Below are 17140 nucleotides of genomic sequence, written 5' to 3' on the forward strand. Positions count from 1 at the left end.
TTAAATTACACATACAGACATTGCTTGAACAGTATGTGACTTCTAAAGGCAAGTAAGTGTTGAGGAACGAGGTAAAGTTACAGATGGGCTCAACAAAGAGATGGGATCACACCAGGGATCCTCTCCGGGACCTTTTCCAGTTTGCATTTGTGATAGACATGTTGACAGATGGGGTCAGGCAGGAGGCCCCATGGAGTTTGATGTTTTTAGAGTACACTGTCATCTGTACTTAGAGTTAGGAACAGGTGGAAAAGAGTCTGAAGAGGTGGATGTATACTCTGGAGAGAGGAGGAATCAGAGTGAGTAGAAGCAAGGCAGAATGCATCTGGATGAGCAAGAAAGAGACACGTGAAGAACAGCGAAACTCCAAGAGAACTTCTATAAAAAATGGATGAGTTGAAGTTGCCATGAAAAACTACTCAAAGCAATGGACATGGGTGAAGAAGATAATTCAGGCAGAGAGGAGTGGATATGCACAGGTGTCAGAAATGATTTGTGACAGAAGGATAGCTGCAAGAGTTATAGGTTTGGTTGAAACCTTTAAACCTGGCAGATTGCAGTGAGATCTGCCATGATGCATCTTTTGAAGAAGATAGCACAAACAAAAACACACAGCGTAGGAAGTGACAGAACCAGAGATGTTACATTTTTTATTAGGAATGATCCAAAATAGACATGACTGGACATAAGCACATAGAGGGACAGCTTAAGTTGAAAGATTTGGAGACCGAGTTGAAGAGGCGAGGAGATGGCTTAGACATGTGCAGTGGAGGGATAGAGAGCATATCAAACAAAGGGTGTTGCATTCAGAACTGCAAGTGAGGATGAATGGAGGAAGAATGCAGGTTTATAGATTTGGTAAAGACGCATATACAGAAGAACAACATGGCAGAAAGAGTTGAATGGTTTTTTCTCAAGGTTTTTCCTCGGCCACACAGCCTTAAAAGCAGAATATCTTTCTTTGAATATGATTTTAATGTAAATAGTGAAGGAGGCAAGTACGAGTCTATGATAATATTTTAGAGCCTTGTTGCGCAATTTTTGAATGCCTTTATATGTGCTGACAGCATAATAAAACTCCACACATTATACATTGCCTTTGATTTTAATGTGACAGCCCAGGGCGATCAGTGCCCCCTTCTGGCCAGCGTCCTCCAAAACATTCTGGATGCGCCCCTGCATGGAACTCCAAATAGTTCAATTTCAGAAGAAAATATTGAAGAAGTGGAGCATGTATATCCGTTTCAACTCTGTTTTCTGCAGCAAAAACGTTTTTTTTTTTTTTGTTGTTGTTTTTGTTCTTTTGGAAGAGAATAACAGACTGATATCCGTAATGATACAACAAAAAGGAAATTACACAGTCGCAAAAATGAACAAATACAGAAACTAACAATAGAAAAGAAAGCCCTGGAGAACAAAGGTGTTGCAAGATCCACCACAAATACAAATGAAACCAAGAATTGTTTAGTTTATTTTGTTGTTTTTCATATTTGAGCTCAGATCTATTGTTGCATTTGTCCAGCATGATGCAGGTTGACATACTCCCCAGGCAGAGGGACGGAGATAAAATTAGACGGAGGGGAGGATCAGCTGTATATAATATCCAGTAAGAATCAGCTGACACATGTTTACACAAAACAAAATGTGACTTGCATCCTGTCTCACTCGCAGATTCAATCTAGAATCGGGAAACTGGCAGTGTAAGGGTTTTTCTTTTTTTCTTTACCCCCCTCCACCCTCCCCTCCTCCTTTTCATTGGGGGGCATTATTGCATCGTGGGAATAACACAATGTGCGCCGCGCTTACGCAAGAGAGATCGTCACTCGGCAGAGGGTTTGCGGGGCAAGGACGAAATTAAAGCGAACATTTTTGAATTCAATTTTTGTTAATCCCACTGATTTTCTGAAGGGATTAGCGGACCGGGCATGATAGAGGCACCGCTGGTTCGCCTGGCACCGCTCGGATCCGGAGCTGCAGACAGTAAGTGCAACACAACCTAGGGTCCAGAATGCACCGAGGAATCTTATTTCTTAGTGTTTAGTCCATTTCCATTTACTGTCTTTCTTTCTCTTTCTTTTTCTTCTTCTTCTTTTTCCATCTTGATCTGCTGGGGATATATTGCTGTTACTTCTGCCTTTAATGCCTAAGAGTGAGAAGCCGTGCTGGAATTCCCACCAGACTGTTTTGGCGCACCTCTTGTTGAGATGCACTTTAGTTTTTGATATTGCGCAAGAATTCATCTCAACTTCCGGGCGATTTTAGATGAGTGGACTGAAAAATCACTTTTACCTATCTATCCAGGTACGCTTTTCATTTTTGTCAAAGCTTTACATCCTGTTTTAGTGATAAAGGATCTATTTTGGTGTTCATATTTAGTGATAGGCTGTACATAAAGGACGTAGCAATAAGTCATGGTTCTAAAATACTTAACTAAAGCATAAATCTTTTTCTTTTTTTAATGAAGTTAATTTTCTTTGTTTTGAATGAATGGCACAAACAAAGAATTTATTCGGTGTTTAACACCCTCGTATTCAATGAGAGAAAGGAAAATATCTTATACTGCTTAGGATTGTAAGGTCTCAGTAGCAGACAGCAGTTGCTTATTCTCATTCTAAAGGATTATCCTGTGCCCTGCAAAGTAATCACTGGATAATGCAACGTGACTGAATCCACAATAAAGATCTCCTCCCAGGAGAGAAAGAGCAACCAGCGATGAATGTAACGGAAATGTCTCAATCATTCTTGTGAGTAACAGTTTTTAATTCTCTGCTTCTTTTTTTCCCCCCCCCTTCAGAATATTTCAGAGCATAACCCTTTTTCTGTATCCCCCAACCAATGGATGAGGAGAGATCTGCGGGTAATGTTCTTCCTAAATCCTCTTGCCCTGCACCGACTGGCCTTCCCATCAACTGGGGACTCATCACCGGCCCTGTTCCAGAGCCTGATTTCGGAGCACGTTCTTTAAATACCTCGCTGCCTCCTCACCAGAGTTCAGCCTCGCATGCACTACAGACCAAAGTGAAGTCGTTGACTCAGAGAAGAACAAGAGGCAGGGAGAGGGAGAAGGACAGAGAGAAGTTGGACGCAGGTGAGATGCGCACAAGTGGCTCACCTGGGCAAAATGCATCTGAAGTACTCCTGAGGCAGAGGCAGAGAGCCAAAGGCCAGTTGTTTGTGCCGTCAACCTCCTGGAGATCAGGTGCTGCAAAGAACTTGAGCAGCAGCGATGAAGATGAAGAGGTAGAGGTTCAGGTTCGATTGGAGATCCACAGTCCTCCTGTGGACCTACAAACAGAGCAGGGGACAGAGGAAAGTGATGAGAAGAGGTCAGAACAAAATGAGGGCCAGGTCAGCTCTTGTGGGCTCGAGGAGGGCACCAGTCTGGAAAGTCTTCTCTCAGATAACTCAAGTAGTAGCAAGGATGAGCCGTTGCCTCCTCCTCTGCCTGCCGTCTCCTCCTCTACTTCTCCTACATCTGCTTCCACCTCATCCTCTTCTTCAGCAAGACACTGGGCACCTCCAAAGGGCTTCTGGAGAGTAGCAAGGCCAGAAACATTGCTTCTCAATGGGGTTGGCCCTCATGACATACCCCCAACATCACCCTTAAAGGACTACACACAGATGGAGGCAGTGGAGCCAGAATCTCAGTGCAAGTCCAAACCTTCTGAAGCAGTCGGCAGGAATGAGGCACAAAGCGTGGCTGAAGCCACCGAAGCGGCATCAGTGTTCAAACATTCAGATAGTGTCGAATTTTATCTGGACAGATGTGAACAAAGTGAAGCAGATATGGCGGATTCAGCCAAAGGGCTGTGCAGTTCTGATAGCTGGGAAAGCATGTCTTCTCAAAATGGAGTGCTGCGTGCCGATCTGAAGCTTAGGGTGAAGGAGAGGGCCTATGCGAAGCTGAGGGAAAGACAGCAAAACTGCAGAGAGGCGCGTGATCGCCGCGGAGGAGAAAGCATCGACTACTATGGAGACATAACATACAGAGTAGATTATAAAGGTAAGCATCTAAACGGGAAGCGGTTTTATGTAAGGTCAGATGGAGAAATGTGTAATCAATACTCCATACAATCTATAAAAATACATGATGGTACCAAGATGCATTTCCCTTCTTTGACTTTACTTGTTGATAGTTTTTGAAAAGTAGATTGAGTCACATGAATTATCCCTAAGAGAGCTATGCAATATCTGACTATTAAACTTGATTAAACCTCCAACAATTCTTATAAATAAAAGTAACCTAAGAATCTTTTTTTTAGTTTTTATTTATGCGTTAGGTATTAACATTAGATAAAAGTTTATGCAGACTTTCTAATTAATAACTTCCTGTGTCCCTTGGGAATTAATATGACATAACACAGAGGCCCGCCCACTTCATTTTGCTGCTCTTCAAAATAGGAAATAGCAAGAGAATATGCCATACAAGAAAGTTAAAAGAGATTTGATCTTCAAAAGTTTTTTAAATTGCCTACAAGAAAAAAAGACAACCTGACTAAACATTTTATTTGAACTTTATTTTACCATTGAAGTCCGTTGGAGATTTCAAACTTGCTTTTCAAGGGAGTCTTTAGCAAGTGGCAGCAAGAGTTACGCAACTTACACAGTCACATCTATAATTTAAAAAGCTATAAACAACTGCAACTGTGACAAACATGGCTAGACGAGAACCCCATTTTATCTTGCAATACGCACAGTAACACTTGCCTAAAAGTTAAGAATAGTGGTACAAAGAATGGGATTGTGGGCAATAGGAGATGCATAATTATTTATGAGGCATGCCTGAAAAGAACCTCAAACGTCCTACCTTCACAAATGTGAATGTATGGAGTTTGATCGCTAATACTGGAACTTTACGTAAAACTGAATATTATGAGACTTAAGAAGTAAATTCTTTTGAACAAACATCATTAGCTGGTTTGTAAAATAAAAGCTTAAAATAGAAACTTCTCACACTTAGGTTTAAGCATGATAGGGGATCTGCGATGCGACAGGTGAGTTATCGGCCCCGTTTTGTTGTTTTTGGGAGATAGGTTTCACACACTTTGCCTTCAGCTGGTGCTGGAATATGTCAGGCTCAATGCTGCCAGGCAGCTGTGGCTACAATATTGTGAATGACTGAATGTAGTGTAAAGCCCTTTCTAGCTTTCTGAACTAGTTAAAGCACAAATCAAGTACAGGCCATTAAAAAAAAAAAAAAAAAACATGACATCTTTCCACTCAATGAACACGTGAAATCAAATTAAAGGTACATTTTCTCCAATTTTTGATCATACTGCTCTAGCACAAAGGGAATTTTATTGTGAAGCGTTCTTACTTTTTAACAAAGGATGCCACTAAATATATTTATTGGCATGCTCATACGTATTATACTTATATTTATTACATTCAACATATGGGAGCAATTTATGTGTGAACAGGATTTTGTTTTTGCATCATAAATCTAAAAAAATCTTACAGAATATGTGGGTAAGTCCACTTTGTTTACCATCCAGCTGTTACAGTCATTCAAAGTGCCATTCACGAGCAGTTGCATGTCTGCTTAGGATGTTATGTTAAAATGTGGTTTGTAACCTGGCTGGTCCCCAGCTCTGAACAGATGTCAGATGTGCAGATGTGCATGAGGCTGTTGCTATTATTAGCAGCCAGCGCAGTGGGGGAAGTGTCCCTGTGTCGGTATCTCAGTTTGAGCGATGCTGGATGTCTTTGTATGCTTGAGGATGAGAGATTATGTATTATCCCATGATGTTTATATATAAAAGTGTACATCTGCTGATAGGCGATGGAAAAAATAGAGAAGCATATTCATGAAAATACTCTTATTTCCTCCAGAGTCAAGATAGTATAGGTTTTCTGTTTAGCTGATATTAACTAAATTTAATTGTATCCAGTAGACAAAAACATAATAAGTAAACAAAAAAACATATTTATTCAAAGCAGAAAGTTCCCTATTAGGTTTTAACAAGAATGACTGTTTCTTGGTTGCTTTGTGGCTCCAAGTAAGATCTACATGAGAAGTGAACCTTTATTAAATACGACGTGTTTTAACATCTTTCCAGAATGAAGAGTTTCAAAGACAAGCTGTTCTAGTTTTAAAAAGCCAGATTATAAAAATTGCTTTTTCAAAATGGTACATTTGAATTACAGCTTTATGTGTACTTGGTGTTCCACATCTCCTCTGACTTGTTTGTGTTTTGTTCTCCTACTTGATGCCAGTATCAGGGGACCATGATGTTCTGGAAAACACCGACACCACACTTCTTGCTCAGGAGCTTGAACCATATTTGAGGTAAGCTTTGACATTTATTGCATGTGGTGAAATACAACCCATGTAATATAAATCTTAATATCTACTTATAAAGTCAGTTTTGTAGAAAATGTGGATGGTCAAAGAAAGGGCCCTTTAGCAAGGAACGACAACCACAAATAGTAATCGCTAAAGAAGCAGGTCTATTCGGAGGGTGCTGCGTACAAGCACATTGGAAAGTTGAGATGACAGTGAAAAAAAGTCCAGTCAAGAGTTTGAGAGAGACTCAAAAGATCTGGACTTCTTCCAGAGCCACCCTCGAGTCAGAGGGCATCTCAAAAGCGACTTATCTGGGGGCGCTGGGTGGCTCAGTTGTAAGGGTATGCACACCATGTGCAGAGGCCATGACAATCATCTGCAAGTGTTGGTGTTTTGTCAAGTCCAAAGCCATTGCAGATCCTTACCAGAATATTTTAGAAGACTCTATGTTTGCTTCTGCTAACAAGCTTTATGAAGATGCTTATTTCTGGCAGCCTTGGTACCAGTCAGCAATTCCAATAGTACAGACATCTTTGCTTAATGACCATGGCACTGATGTAATTTATTGTCCAGTAAACTGACCCAAAGCTCATGGAGAATGTATGGGTTATTGAGAAGAGGTTGATGAGAGACACCAGGCTGAGCAATGCAGAAAAGCTGAAAGCTGTCATATAAGCAAGGCTGGTCACCTCCATACCACACTGGGTTAATTCAACAATTCATGTCAAATTAGCTTGGAACATGGACAAACTTTTCAATAAGTTTGTCCATAAAAACTCATGGAAAATCTTACAGAATATGTGAGTAAGTCCACTTTGTTTACCATCCAAACAAAGTGGATGGCAAACACATCATTTAAAATCTTTGCTTACTTGCCTATAATACTCAAATGTTCCATGGATCTAAATTGTGTGGTTTCATTAGTTGTAAACCATAATGATATCACCCTATGTGTGGTGAATGACTATAGATCAGGGGTGCTCAAGTCCAGTCCTCGAGAGCTACCATCCTGCAACTATCAGATGCATCCCTGCTCCAACACACCTGAATCAAATGAATGATTCGTTACCAGGCCTGTTCATAGCTGAGCCTGGTCTACTGGAGTAAGGCTGCAACTAAAAGTTGCAGGACAATAGCTCTAGAGGACTGGACTTGAGCACCCCTGCTATAGATAATGAGTTACACTATAAGGGCTGAATTACAGCAATGAATAAAATATTTGACTATATTTTCATAACCTTTACCAATAAGAAATCTCTTTGAATAGGCTGCTAATTTTCTGAAGGTTGTAATTGATTGGATGAAACAAGGTGACAAACTCTAATCTACTAAAACACACTGAGCTCTCATCTTGGCACTCAGGAGAGAATGAATCACACTCTGTCCATTCTAATGATAATCCATGTGGCCGATGTATCATGCTATCTTTATCACTGGGCCAGGGGATAAAGAAGTACAGACGATGAAGCACAATGCAGAGCAGCTTAGCTGTTGGGTGTGAGGATAGATGGATGGATGACGTTTCCCTTTACTGCTTACCATCGGGGCCACGCCCCAGTCTTTTTCATCTTACATTGCATAAGACAGCTTAGGAAGATTCCGCTCGATTCACTCAATGTTAAGTTAATCTTTGAAAAGTACGATTTTGAAATGTATCAGCACAGGCCGCTCTATGCACATTTCAACATTACCTCTGGTATTAGCAGTGCCCAAATAAGTGCAGATCTATTTCAGTCTAATAACACTTAAATCCATCATTCCCTTGCTGTTTTAATCTTATGTTATGGTACTAATCTCTGTTTTTATTTTGATCATCAGGTCACTTCTTGTAATAAGCGATGAGCTACCTTTAAGCCCAAGGCATGAGCAAGCCAAGCGTCTTCTAGAGCGAGCCCGGCTCAAGGCTCGCTCCAACCTCCTCAAAGACGACCGCCCCCGACGCTCTCAGTCTGATCAAAGATCCACAGTGTAAGTCATCAGTTTATTGTGTTGTTTTTCCCTCTTTGCTTTCACTTATGCATGTCTCTCTGTTATTCATCAAACTGCTCTTTGCCTGGTTTAGTGAGTTACGTAAGAGAAAGCTTTGAAACCTGACTGCCCTTTGTAATTACAAGGCTCAAATTGACAATCTGTGAAAATATTTGCTCTTATTTTGTTTATGTAACACGGCGAGCATCACAGTCTTCAGTTATTCCCAAAAGACTTTGTTGTAAGTGAGATGCATTTAGTTAATATGGGATTATGAGTATTTGCAATATACCTTTCATTCATGAACATGATTACAATAGGCAGCAGTAACTGAGGCAGAGCACGACTTTTACACAGTCATTATGTAATCTAAGACTGGATGTTTTTGATGAATTGGCAATGTGCCTGTGTTCGATCTAACATTGAGAACTTGAATTAACTTCTTCTGTATTGTTACTATATATTTTTGATGAGGCTTAATACTAGATAATATTGGTTCACATTGACTCATGAATGTATGAATGTCAAATTTATTTGGGACTTTAATGCATTTAAACCACCGATTGTTGGTGTTCATAATGAGACAACGTACAGCTGGAATGACTTTTAGAAACTTTTATTTGCAAAATAATTGAGTTTACTCCTCTGAACTTTGGTTTGAAATTAGACATCAAAGCTTAAATATATTCATGCAGTCCAGCGGTTTTCAAACATAGCATAGATACAACATTTTGTAATGTTTCAAACAAGCCACAGGGTAATTTAATGATATCTAAAGTGATATACGTTTACTGACTTTTCGTAGGAAGGAGAAAATTAATTCATGCATTTTTTACAAATAAAAAATCTGAAATGATTCTAATCATCATTTATTCTGATTCTCCCAAATCAAAGCCAGTGCAAACAATTGCCGTTAGTTTAATTTATTCCTTTAATAAGGAAAACTTGAAAAAAATCTTTTATGAGTTTTGGATCTACAATGATTAGCACAACCCTTTTATACAATATAAATATGACTATTTGAGTGTCCGAATTAAAAAATTGCATGCTTAATTTACAGTTTATAGTGTTTATTTGTAAAAACAAACAAACAAAAAAATGTATATCTACAGCTCATCTGGGAGAATTTGTTGAGAGAAGAAATGAGGCTCATACATGCCTCAAATTTGGTCTACATGGAAGAGTTGGATGAAGAAAGCCATTGTTGAAAGAAAGCCATAAAAGCCCTATCTGAAGACTGCAAGAGAGTCATATTAAGGAGACAGGAAGCATATCAAAGGAGGAAATATGGTCATCTTGAACCAAAACTGAACTTTTTGGTCTAAATGCAAAAAGCAATTGGCATTACATTGAATAAACCATCCAGACCCTGATGGTGGTTGCTTCATGCTGTGGAGATCAAAAGGAATATAGAACTTGGGCCAAGTCAATGCAAGATGAATAGAGATAAGCATAGGTCAATTTTGAAAGAAGAAAATCTGCTAGAGGCAACGAAAATCCAAAGACTTGAACAGAAACTCAAATTCATGACCTGGCACTATGATACGATTATTTGGCTCAAAGCATATTAGCGTAATTGCACTAAAAGACAACTCTACCAGTTTCTGGCAACAAAAGCATGACTCACTTTTCAGTGAGTGTGAAAACCATGTTTTTGTTTTTGTTTCACAAACAACTGTGAGGTCGTCTTCTGCCATTTGATACTGAAAAATGTTTTCTGAATCCCGCTCTTCCTGTTAATAATTTCTACTTTTATTTCTCTGAAAGTAGAAAAATTGTTGCACACATTTACATAACAATCCTTTAAATGTCGTTGATAATTACATAGTTTCTATTTTATACAGAAAAAATCAGCAAGTTGAACCTCCCAATCACACAACGGTGCAGAAAACTGTCCAAAGCAAAGAAGATCCTCCATCCCAAGCCTCATCTGGTCCTCTTCTGGTTCCCACACAAAGGGACTCTTCTCCAGTGAAACAAGCAGATCGACCAAAACGGTATGGCTGCTCCCCCACACGTGTGCGCTTTGAAGATGAATCCGAGAAAGAAGCTGAGTCCCGCTATCTGGACAGAGTGAGGCAGCGTGGCAGACCTGGAATGCCCAAGTCCAGGGCGAAGGAAAGTAATACAGACTCCAGCAGTAGTGGCTCAGAGAAGAGCAGAGGCCACAGGAGTATTTCTTTGCCACCTTCACAGAAGCAAGAAGATCTTGTGACAAACGATGAAACAACTGTTATTAAAGAGATCATAGTGCTGGTGAAGAAATGTGAAGCGTGTGGCTCTGTAGTCAGGGAACCTCAACCAGTCTCCTCACCCTCTGAACCTCAGAACAGTGAGCCACAGCAGACAGCTTCCCCAGAAGACCCGCGTGGAAAATCAACTTCTGTGTGGGTGTCATCAAACAAACCAGATGTGAGCACCCGCCCTAAAGCTCCTCTTACCGTCACGTTTGCCGGAGCTTATGTGCTGGGAGAAAATAAAGAAAGCAGCACAGGGTGGAAATCTTCTGGCTTTGGAAAACTCCGAAGACGGAGCAGAAAGGGGGAAAATCGTTTGGAGTCTGGTCACGGTCCTTACGGCCCATCTTGGGCTCAGCGACGAAACTCCAATCCAAGGAACAGGGTCAACTTAAGCAGAGCTGTTTCATTTGCTCCTGGGAGTCCTGTTGCCTTAGAGCCACATTTACTGGAGGCATCTGGTGGACTTAGAGAAGCATCCGCCCCATCTCTCCCCATAAAGTCAGCCCTGAAGTCAAGCTCGAGAAATCGCTCATCTGCAGGTCAGTCCACGGTTCAATTCCAGGTGTCCCCTATTCAGGGAGGAGAAAGTGGTTCTCAGTCTCCGGATTCCCCTGAAGCAAGAAGGGAATCGCCTGTTTCTACGAACCAAGGGTCAGCAGCAGCAAGCAGCCCAGTACCCTGCATTAGGCCTTCCACTCTTAGATACTCCCCAGCCAGAATCCCCACGGATCTGCCATCGGCTGAAATTTGGGATGCCACATCAGATGGAACAGGTAAGTGTACAGACATTAAAACCTGTAGTTTCTATTGTTAATTTCAAGCCGTAAATCCAACTCTTACATAAGAAGATAAAATTGGTTAATCCTCCTATCCTCTTGTAAATGTATGATATAGTGTATTACTCCATGAGAGACCTAGAATTAAAATTTGACTTTGTTTTAATTAATATTTTCAAAAGTTATACTAATTATGTTATTTATTTTCAATTAGATAGTGCAGATTTTGATTTTGTTTTGTTTGCAAATTCACATGGGTATTCTGATCAGTGTAATCATTACTGTTATGATTAAGCAGGGGTAAGTGGAGAGACAGGTCCTGGTTCAGACTTTCGAGCTCTGCGAGGCATGGGTATGTCTCGGGCTGAGGACCTCAGAGCTGAGCTGCTGAGAGCCGAACATCTAAAAGCCGAGGCTTTGTGGGAAGAAAGCTCTGACGGCTCCAGGTTTGCACTTCATAATCTTACACGCGAATCTCCTCCTACACTAAAACTGTCACAGCAACAACTCTGTGTGGAGCCGTTCCAGAAGATAGATTAAAACTAGAACTCTGACAAATAGCACACTTGGTACTACAGCTCAAAAGATTGTGTGAATGCTAAACAATTCTGCCCTCTATTGGTAGGAATAAGCAATTATTCTTTTTGATATTACATAAAATCATTTGGAAAGTGAAGCACAAAATGAAGGGGATAATTCATAAAGCAGTCTCCTCCACAATTTGCAGTCCTCTTGCATGTGGTACTTACTGTATTTCTGCACTGAATTCACAAAGCAGATGGCTCCAATGACATGCAGGTGCAAATATAGCCATCCATAACTCCAGTAATTTTTTCTACCAATGTGAGGCCTTCATCTGATAACCTATTTGTATCAATACCGTGCAATAGACCATGCAAGCCTAACGATAAGCTCTCATCTAAATTGTGCAGTAAAGACAGATTTTCTTTGCAGAGTTCATTTATTTATGCTGTGTTCATTTAACCTTAAAGTGTGACAACATGATCCCAGTGAGTTTATTTTATTATTATTTTTACTAAAATATTGGGTGAAATCAACCTTCTACAAAGCCAGCTGCACGACAGGTCATGATTTTCTTTTCTTTTCTTTTTTCAGTTTTCTGAACAACAATTTGAACGGTGCACAATGTTGGGGTCTTTGAGAATACAGTTATTTTTTTGGCTTTAGTTTACTAAGCCCTTGAATAAATAAACATATATGTTCTTTCCTTTAAATGCACTTATCTCAGTGCAGCGACAGCTTGCTAACAGTGAAGGAACTTCTGATCTTCTGGAGCAGATACACATTAGGATAATTTCAAAATTAGAAGCTTGCACACATTTAGAACCTGAAAATAACTTGGTGAATTTTTGCACGTTAGTAAGAACAAAAGAAAAAAAATAAACATTTTTCCTCTTTCAGAAAATTTGATGGAAGGCCAAAACTTTTCCTGCGTCGTTTCTTTTCCTCCATCGGACTGAATAGCGTTGGCAGGCTGGTGAAGGGGGGTCGCTCCAGCAGCATGGAACAGCTCAGTCTCCCCACCGTCCAACGGGCAAGCTCAGCCTCACCGAGCCCCACACGGAGACCACAGCCGACCATTCGAATACAGAGGACACCCTCGCTGCAGACCCTAAACACAGTGAGCAAGAAAAATAAGCTGTATTTTAATGCAAGATTTTATTTTTCTCCATTTGTCATATATTTCTGCTGCACCTCTCTTGAAATCATCAGTTACAAACTTGTTGTCTGACATTGGAAGCACAAGATTAACTCCTTGCATCAGTAATGACCTGATGCACTCATGCCACATTAGCAAGCTCAAACTTTTATCAGTTGCAGTCACTTCTGGGATACACGTATGTTGTCACATTTGTCATAAAAGCACTGCTCCTCTGAAAACCGCTCTGTTGAGTTTTCCCACTGTACTATAAATGCAATACTTGTTACAATTCCACTTGTTTGCCACTAGGTGCTCCCACTGGCTCAGCTACGTAAAGCCTCCTCTGTTCAGAGTTTAGAGAGAAGAACAGAACGCTCAACAATACTGGGAGAAGTCCAAATACCATATGGCTTGGCACCCAGGTACGAAAAAAAAGGAAGAGAGAAAGCCAAAGAAAGTAAAATAATATAAATAATTTTTAAAACACATTAATGAGATTAATCTGTTTTTCTTCAGCCCTGAAAGCCCACAGATTGAGATTCACAGGGGCCTAAGTGATGAAGATGTAGTTGTCGCCAGAATGGCTCATCCAATGGGCCGGGTCACACAGGCTTTCCCTGATGGGACTATCTTGTTGGAGCTCATCAAACCTCCAAGTGGCCCCTTTGGTTTTGTTATTTCAAGAGGAAAAGGTCGACCAGATACAGGTAGCATTTCTTTACTTTGGCATTTACTTAAAAGCATCATGGTCAATAGAATGCCTCAGTTTCACAGAGTTAGTCCCCCTACCATGGTCTTCGATGTCCACTCTTAAAAGTTTTGACAACCTTGATTCACATAAATGGTCAATTCACAAGCCTCTACAAAAGCTGACGGTATACTTAAAAGGCAATTAAACTAGTTGGAGGACCAACTCTACAAATATCATCTGAGCAGCTCAACATGGGAGAGAAAACAAAGAAAAATGTTATTAATGGAAACTCTCAATGTTCACTGACTGTTACCTACAGGTGTATACGTCGAGAAGGTCGGTGATGGTGGGGTGGAGGGCCTGCTGGGCGTTGGAGATGAAATTCTACAGGTTAACGGGGAGGCAGTGGCGGGACTCAGTTTGGACCAGGTGACACGCCTCATGACTCGGGAAAGCACCGCCACTCTCCGGATCTTGCCTGCCCGACGCAATCAACGCTGAATGGCGCAGGATAGGCATGGCACACAGCCATTTCCCTCTGGACGCACAGTTAGCCACTAACCATGCACTGCAAACTGACTGGAGCACTATGTGCACGTGACACAAAGCATTTTGGTGAATAGCACAACATAGAGTTAAGTTCTTTTAGAGCAAACAAATACAACTCTAGAAATATCACAGAGAACTTAAAAATGTGGATATTACTGTGTATTGTGGTAGGTAGGCGCTTATAACCTAACAGCTTTTGTTTTTTTTATTATTATTATTTTAGCACCGCTTTACAGTAAATATTGTATCAAGATGCTTTATTACAAGAAAAGTACTTCACGTTATATAGAGAAATGCATGATGAAATCAGTTCAATGACATGGGCAGATTTCAATTTAATGGTACACTTTCCAGTTTGATTCTATTTATAATATAATGCAGTCAAATGGATTGAGTAAGGCCTGCTGGACGAAACTTTTCCATTTTGGGAAACCGAGATGAATGCATGGAGTCATTAACTTCACTGCAACGATCCCTCCAAAGACAACATGTAAACACTCAACATCATAAAAATCAAGTGAATTGAAACTCAGTGAACTTAATTTAACAAATATACACATTCTCGTTCAACTGTTTTTACAGCCCTTGAATGAAAAAAACATTAAAACCAGAAACTATATTGTAATGTATTGGTATTACATATGATAGAAAAATAACAGAAATGGGGAGCAGGGAGGAAAATAATGGATGATTTTGATCTTTCTTTTTTTTTTTTTTTATGACGAAACGTCTTGAAAGTGTAGTGTGCAATTGTTTTCAGTTTTCTTCGTGTCCGAATCCCATGTTGACTTTTGAAAATTAACACAAGCTTGGATGAAAAGCTTATACTTGCAAAATTCTTTTAAATTCTTGTCAGTAATGTTCAGGGTTAATTTGCCCTGAACATTACTGGGCCATTTTTATTGCTTTTATAAGAACTTTTTTACATTTGGAATTTGTATCAGGCCGCTCGGTTTGGGTCATGGTCCCGCTGCAATGTGAAACTCTAAACCAATGGAGTTTCACATCAGCTCTTCTTTTCAGACTGCCCTCCCTCCCTCTATCCATCTCATAAGCAATTCAGCCTGCCCTTCCTGGCTGCCCGTCTCTTTAATGCTCTCCTTGCCATTGTTTAAGGTAAAGGTCCTTTCCCTTAATGTAATTTGCAGTTATGCCATACATTTGTCATTTTCAGACTATAGTGGGATGCATTTGATCTTGTTCAAGTTTGTTTAAATAAATCCACGTCACACTTTTTAATTTTATGGGGGGGTTGATGAAAAATATTTAAAACCATGCACCATTTTCCTTCCACTAAATCCCATATGTTTGAGTTTGTGGTTGTGACAGGACGAAACAGAAGTTCATAACTGATATTTAAAAAGGGCCAGTTTGATGGTAGACAACGGGAATCAAATTCATTTTTCTTTTTATATGTTGCTTGGTTTGGTCACACTTAACACAGTCTGATAGATTTCTATTTTTTTTTTTCATATTGTGGGACAATTTATGGCACTGTTCAATACTGATCAGCAAAAAGACAAAACTAAAAGCTTAAAAAGCTCAAAATAAATAAATTGTTATTAAGTACATGTTTGCCCCTGTGTGGAACACTTTATCCCAATTGTTGCTTATGCTCTATGAACTGTGCTTTCTTTCGTCCTCTTCTTTTATTGATTGTAAAATAAAATATTTTATTTTGCCAAACATTATGCTTCAGTGTCATGCGTTTCCTAATTGTGCACTTTTGCTTCTCAAAACCATTTGTTCACAAAACATTGGCAATGTTGTGGACTTAAAGTTAGAATAAAGTAAGCAAAAAAACGAAGATGTCGATAAAATAATTTCGACACTCAAAAACATTCACAGGAGATTTACCAGGCTATTTATTTATTTTCTTAATTATTTATTATATGTGTTTGCATTTCAGCCATTTTTGTTTCACGGAAATCTGCTGTGAGGACAGGATGCAGAGTGATGCTCGTGACTCGTGACTGACGTTTCCACAGGACTGACGTAGAGAAGTGACTCCACCAATCAAGTTTTCTATCTATCTATCTATCTATCTATCTATCTATCTATCTATCTATCTATCTATCTATCTATCTATCTATCTATCTATCTATCTATCTATCTATCTATCTATCTATCTATCTATCTATCTATCTATCTATCTATCGCGGTGAAATGGTCGCGTATCCATATTACTTTTTACAGACCGAGTAATTAATAATTGAACTATAGGGACAGAAGCCTGTGGAAAATCCGTTATTATGATGTACCTTCTACCATTAAGGCTTGTCCTGAATGTGCTCTGATAGCATGTCAGCAGTTGATGCTCTGCTCTATTATCTGATGCCTCCAGAGACCGATACGCTTTTATCTCCCCCAGCCATGACTGCCTCCCCACCATCTCCTACCTCCTCCTGCCCCCCATCCGTGGACGTCGGGGAACCGACCCTTTTTCCAGGGGGGTCGGTTAAAAAAAAAAAAAAGTAGCGCAGACGTTTATTTATTTATTTATTGTAGTAAAGGTATCCAATTAAGGCTTCGCTGGTCCCAGTGAAAGCAGTTGGTCCATCCTTAAGGTACCACACAATAGATGAATGAAGATATCCCACTCTTCTAAAGAGCGAATAAAACAACTTTTATTGCTTGATAAATGAGCTTATGGAAGAAAACCTTTTGGTCAGAATACAAAGTTCCCCCAGGCTTAACCTGAGCTTTTGTTTCTTTTTTTCATTAAAAGAAAAAAAAAAAAACTGAAGCACCTAAGAGCGCAGCCAGTACAGTCTGCCATATACCTCACGTTGTTACAGGCCGTTGCGCTTTGCCTGTTTGCTTTTTTTTTTTTTTTTTTTTTTTTTTAATGCCTTGCCCTCCACAAGACTATATAGCCCCAACGACAGCCAAATAATAATGAATCATTTCATAAATAATGGGTTTAGGAGCTTATCGGGAATGAAGAGGCCGCTGCCGTGCGCTTAT

The 17140-nt window shown here is 39.9% G+C and overlaps 1 protein-coding gene across 3 annotated transcripts; it reads left to right on the forward strand.

Moving 5' to 3' along the window:
- Window positions 1-1654: 1654 nt before the first annotated feature.
- si:ch211-13f8.1 (uncharacterized) lies at window positions 1655-15816 on the forward strand. 3 transcript variants are annotated; one of them, XM_055032842.1, is made up of 11 exons: window positions 1655-1980; window positions 2149-2301; window positions 2795-4003; window positions 6217-6289; window positions 8105-8254; window positions 10099-11267; window positions 11566-11716; window positions 12693-12912; window positions 13243-13355; window positions 13450-13640; window positions 13944-15816. In XM_055032842.1, exons 3-11 carry the CDS (start codon window positions 2836-2838, stop codon window positions 14123-14125), a joined length of 3417 nt encoding a protein of 1138 aa, XP_054888817.1. In that variant the 5' UTR covers window positions 1655-1980; window positions 2149-2301; window positions 2795-2835; the 3' UTR covers window positions 14126-15816. The 3 variants fall into 3 exon arrangements, with proteins under 3 accessions (XP_054888817.1, XP_054888820.1, XP_054888819.1); XM_055032845.1 differs by having other exon boundaries at window positions 11569-11716; XM_055032844.1 differs by lacking the exon at window positions 2149-2301.
- The last annotated feature ends 1324 nt before the right edge of the window (window positions 15817-17140 follow it).

This window comes from Poeciliopsis prolifica, unplaced genomic scaffold (assembly GCF_027474105.1).
Source record: "Poeciliopsis prolifica strain line A6 unplaced genomic scaffold, Auburn_PproV2 SCAFFOLD008, whole genome shotgun sequence".
In the NCBI taxonomy this organism is placed as follows: Eukaryota; Metazoa; Chordata; class Actinopteri; order Cyprinodontiformes; family Poeciliidae; genus Poeciliopsis; species Poeciliopsis prolifica.

Excerpts from the sequence above, each read along its gene's own strand:
- si:ch211-13f8.1 (XM_055032842.1), top strand. The coding sequence starts at position 2,836 with ATGGATGAGGAGAGATCTGCGGGTAATGTTCTTCCTAAATCCTCTTGC. Across the intron at positions 6,290-8,104 it reads GAGCTTGAACCATATTTGAG|GTCACTTCTTGTAATAAGCG; the intron begins GTAAGCTTTGAC and ends TTTGATCATCAG. Across the intron at positions 13,641-13,943 it reads AAAAGGTCGACCAGATACAG|GTGTATACGTCGAGAAGGTC; the intron begins GTAGCATTTCTT and ends TGTTACCTACAG.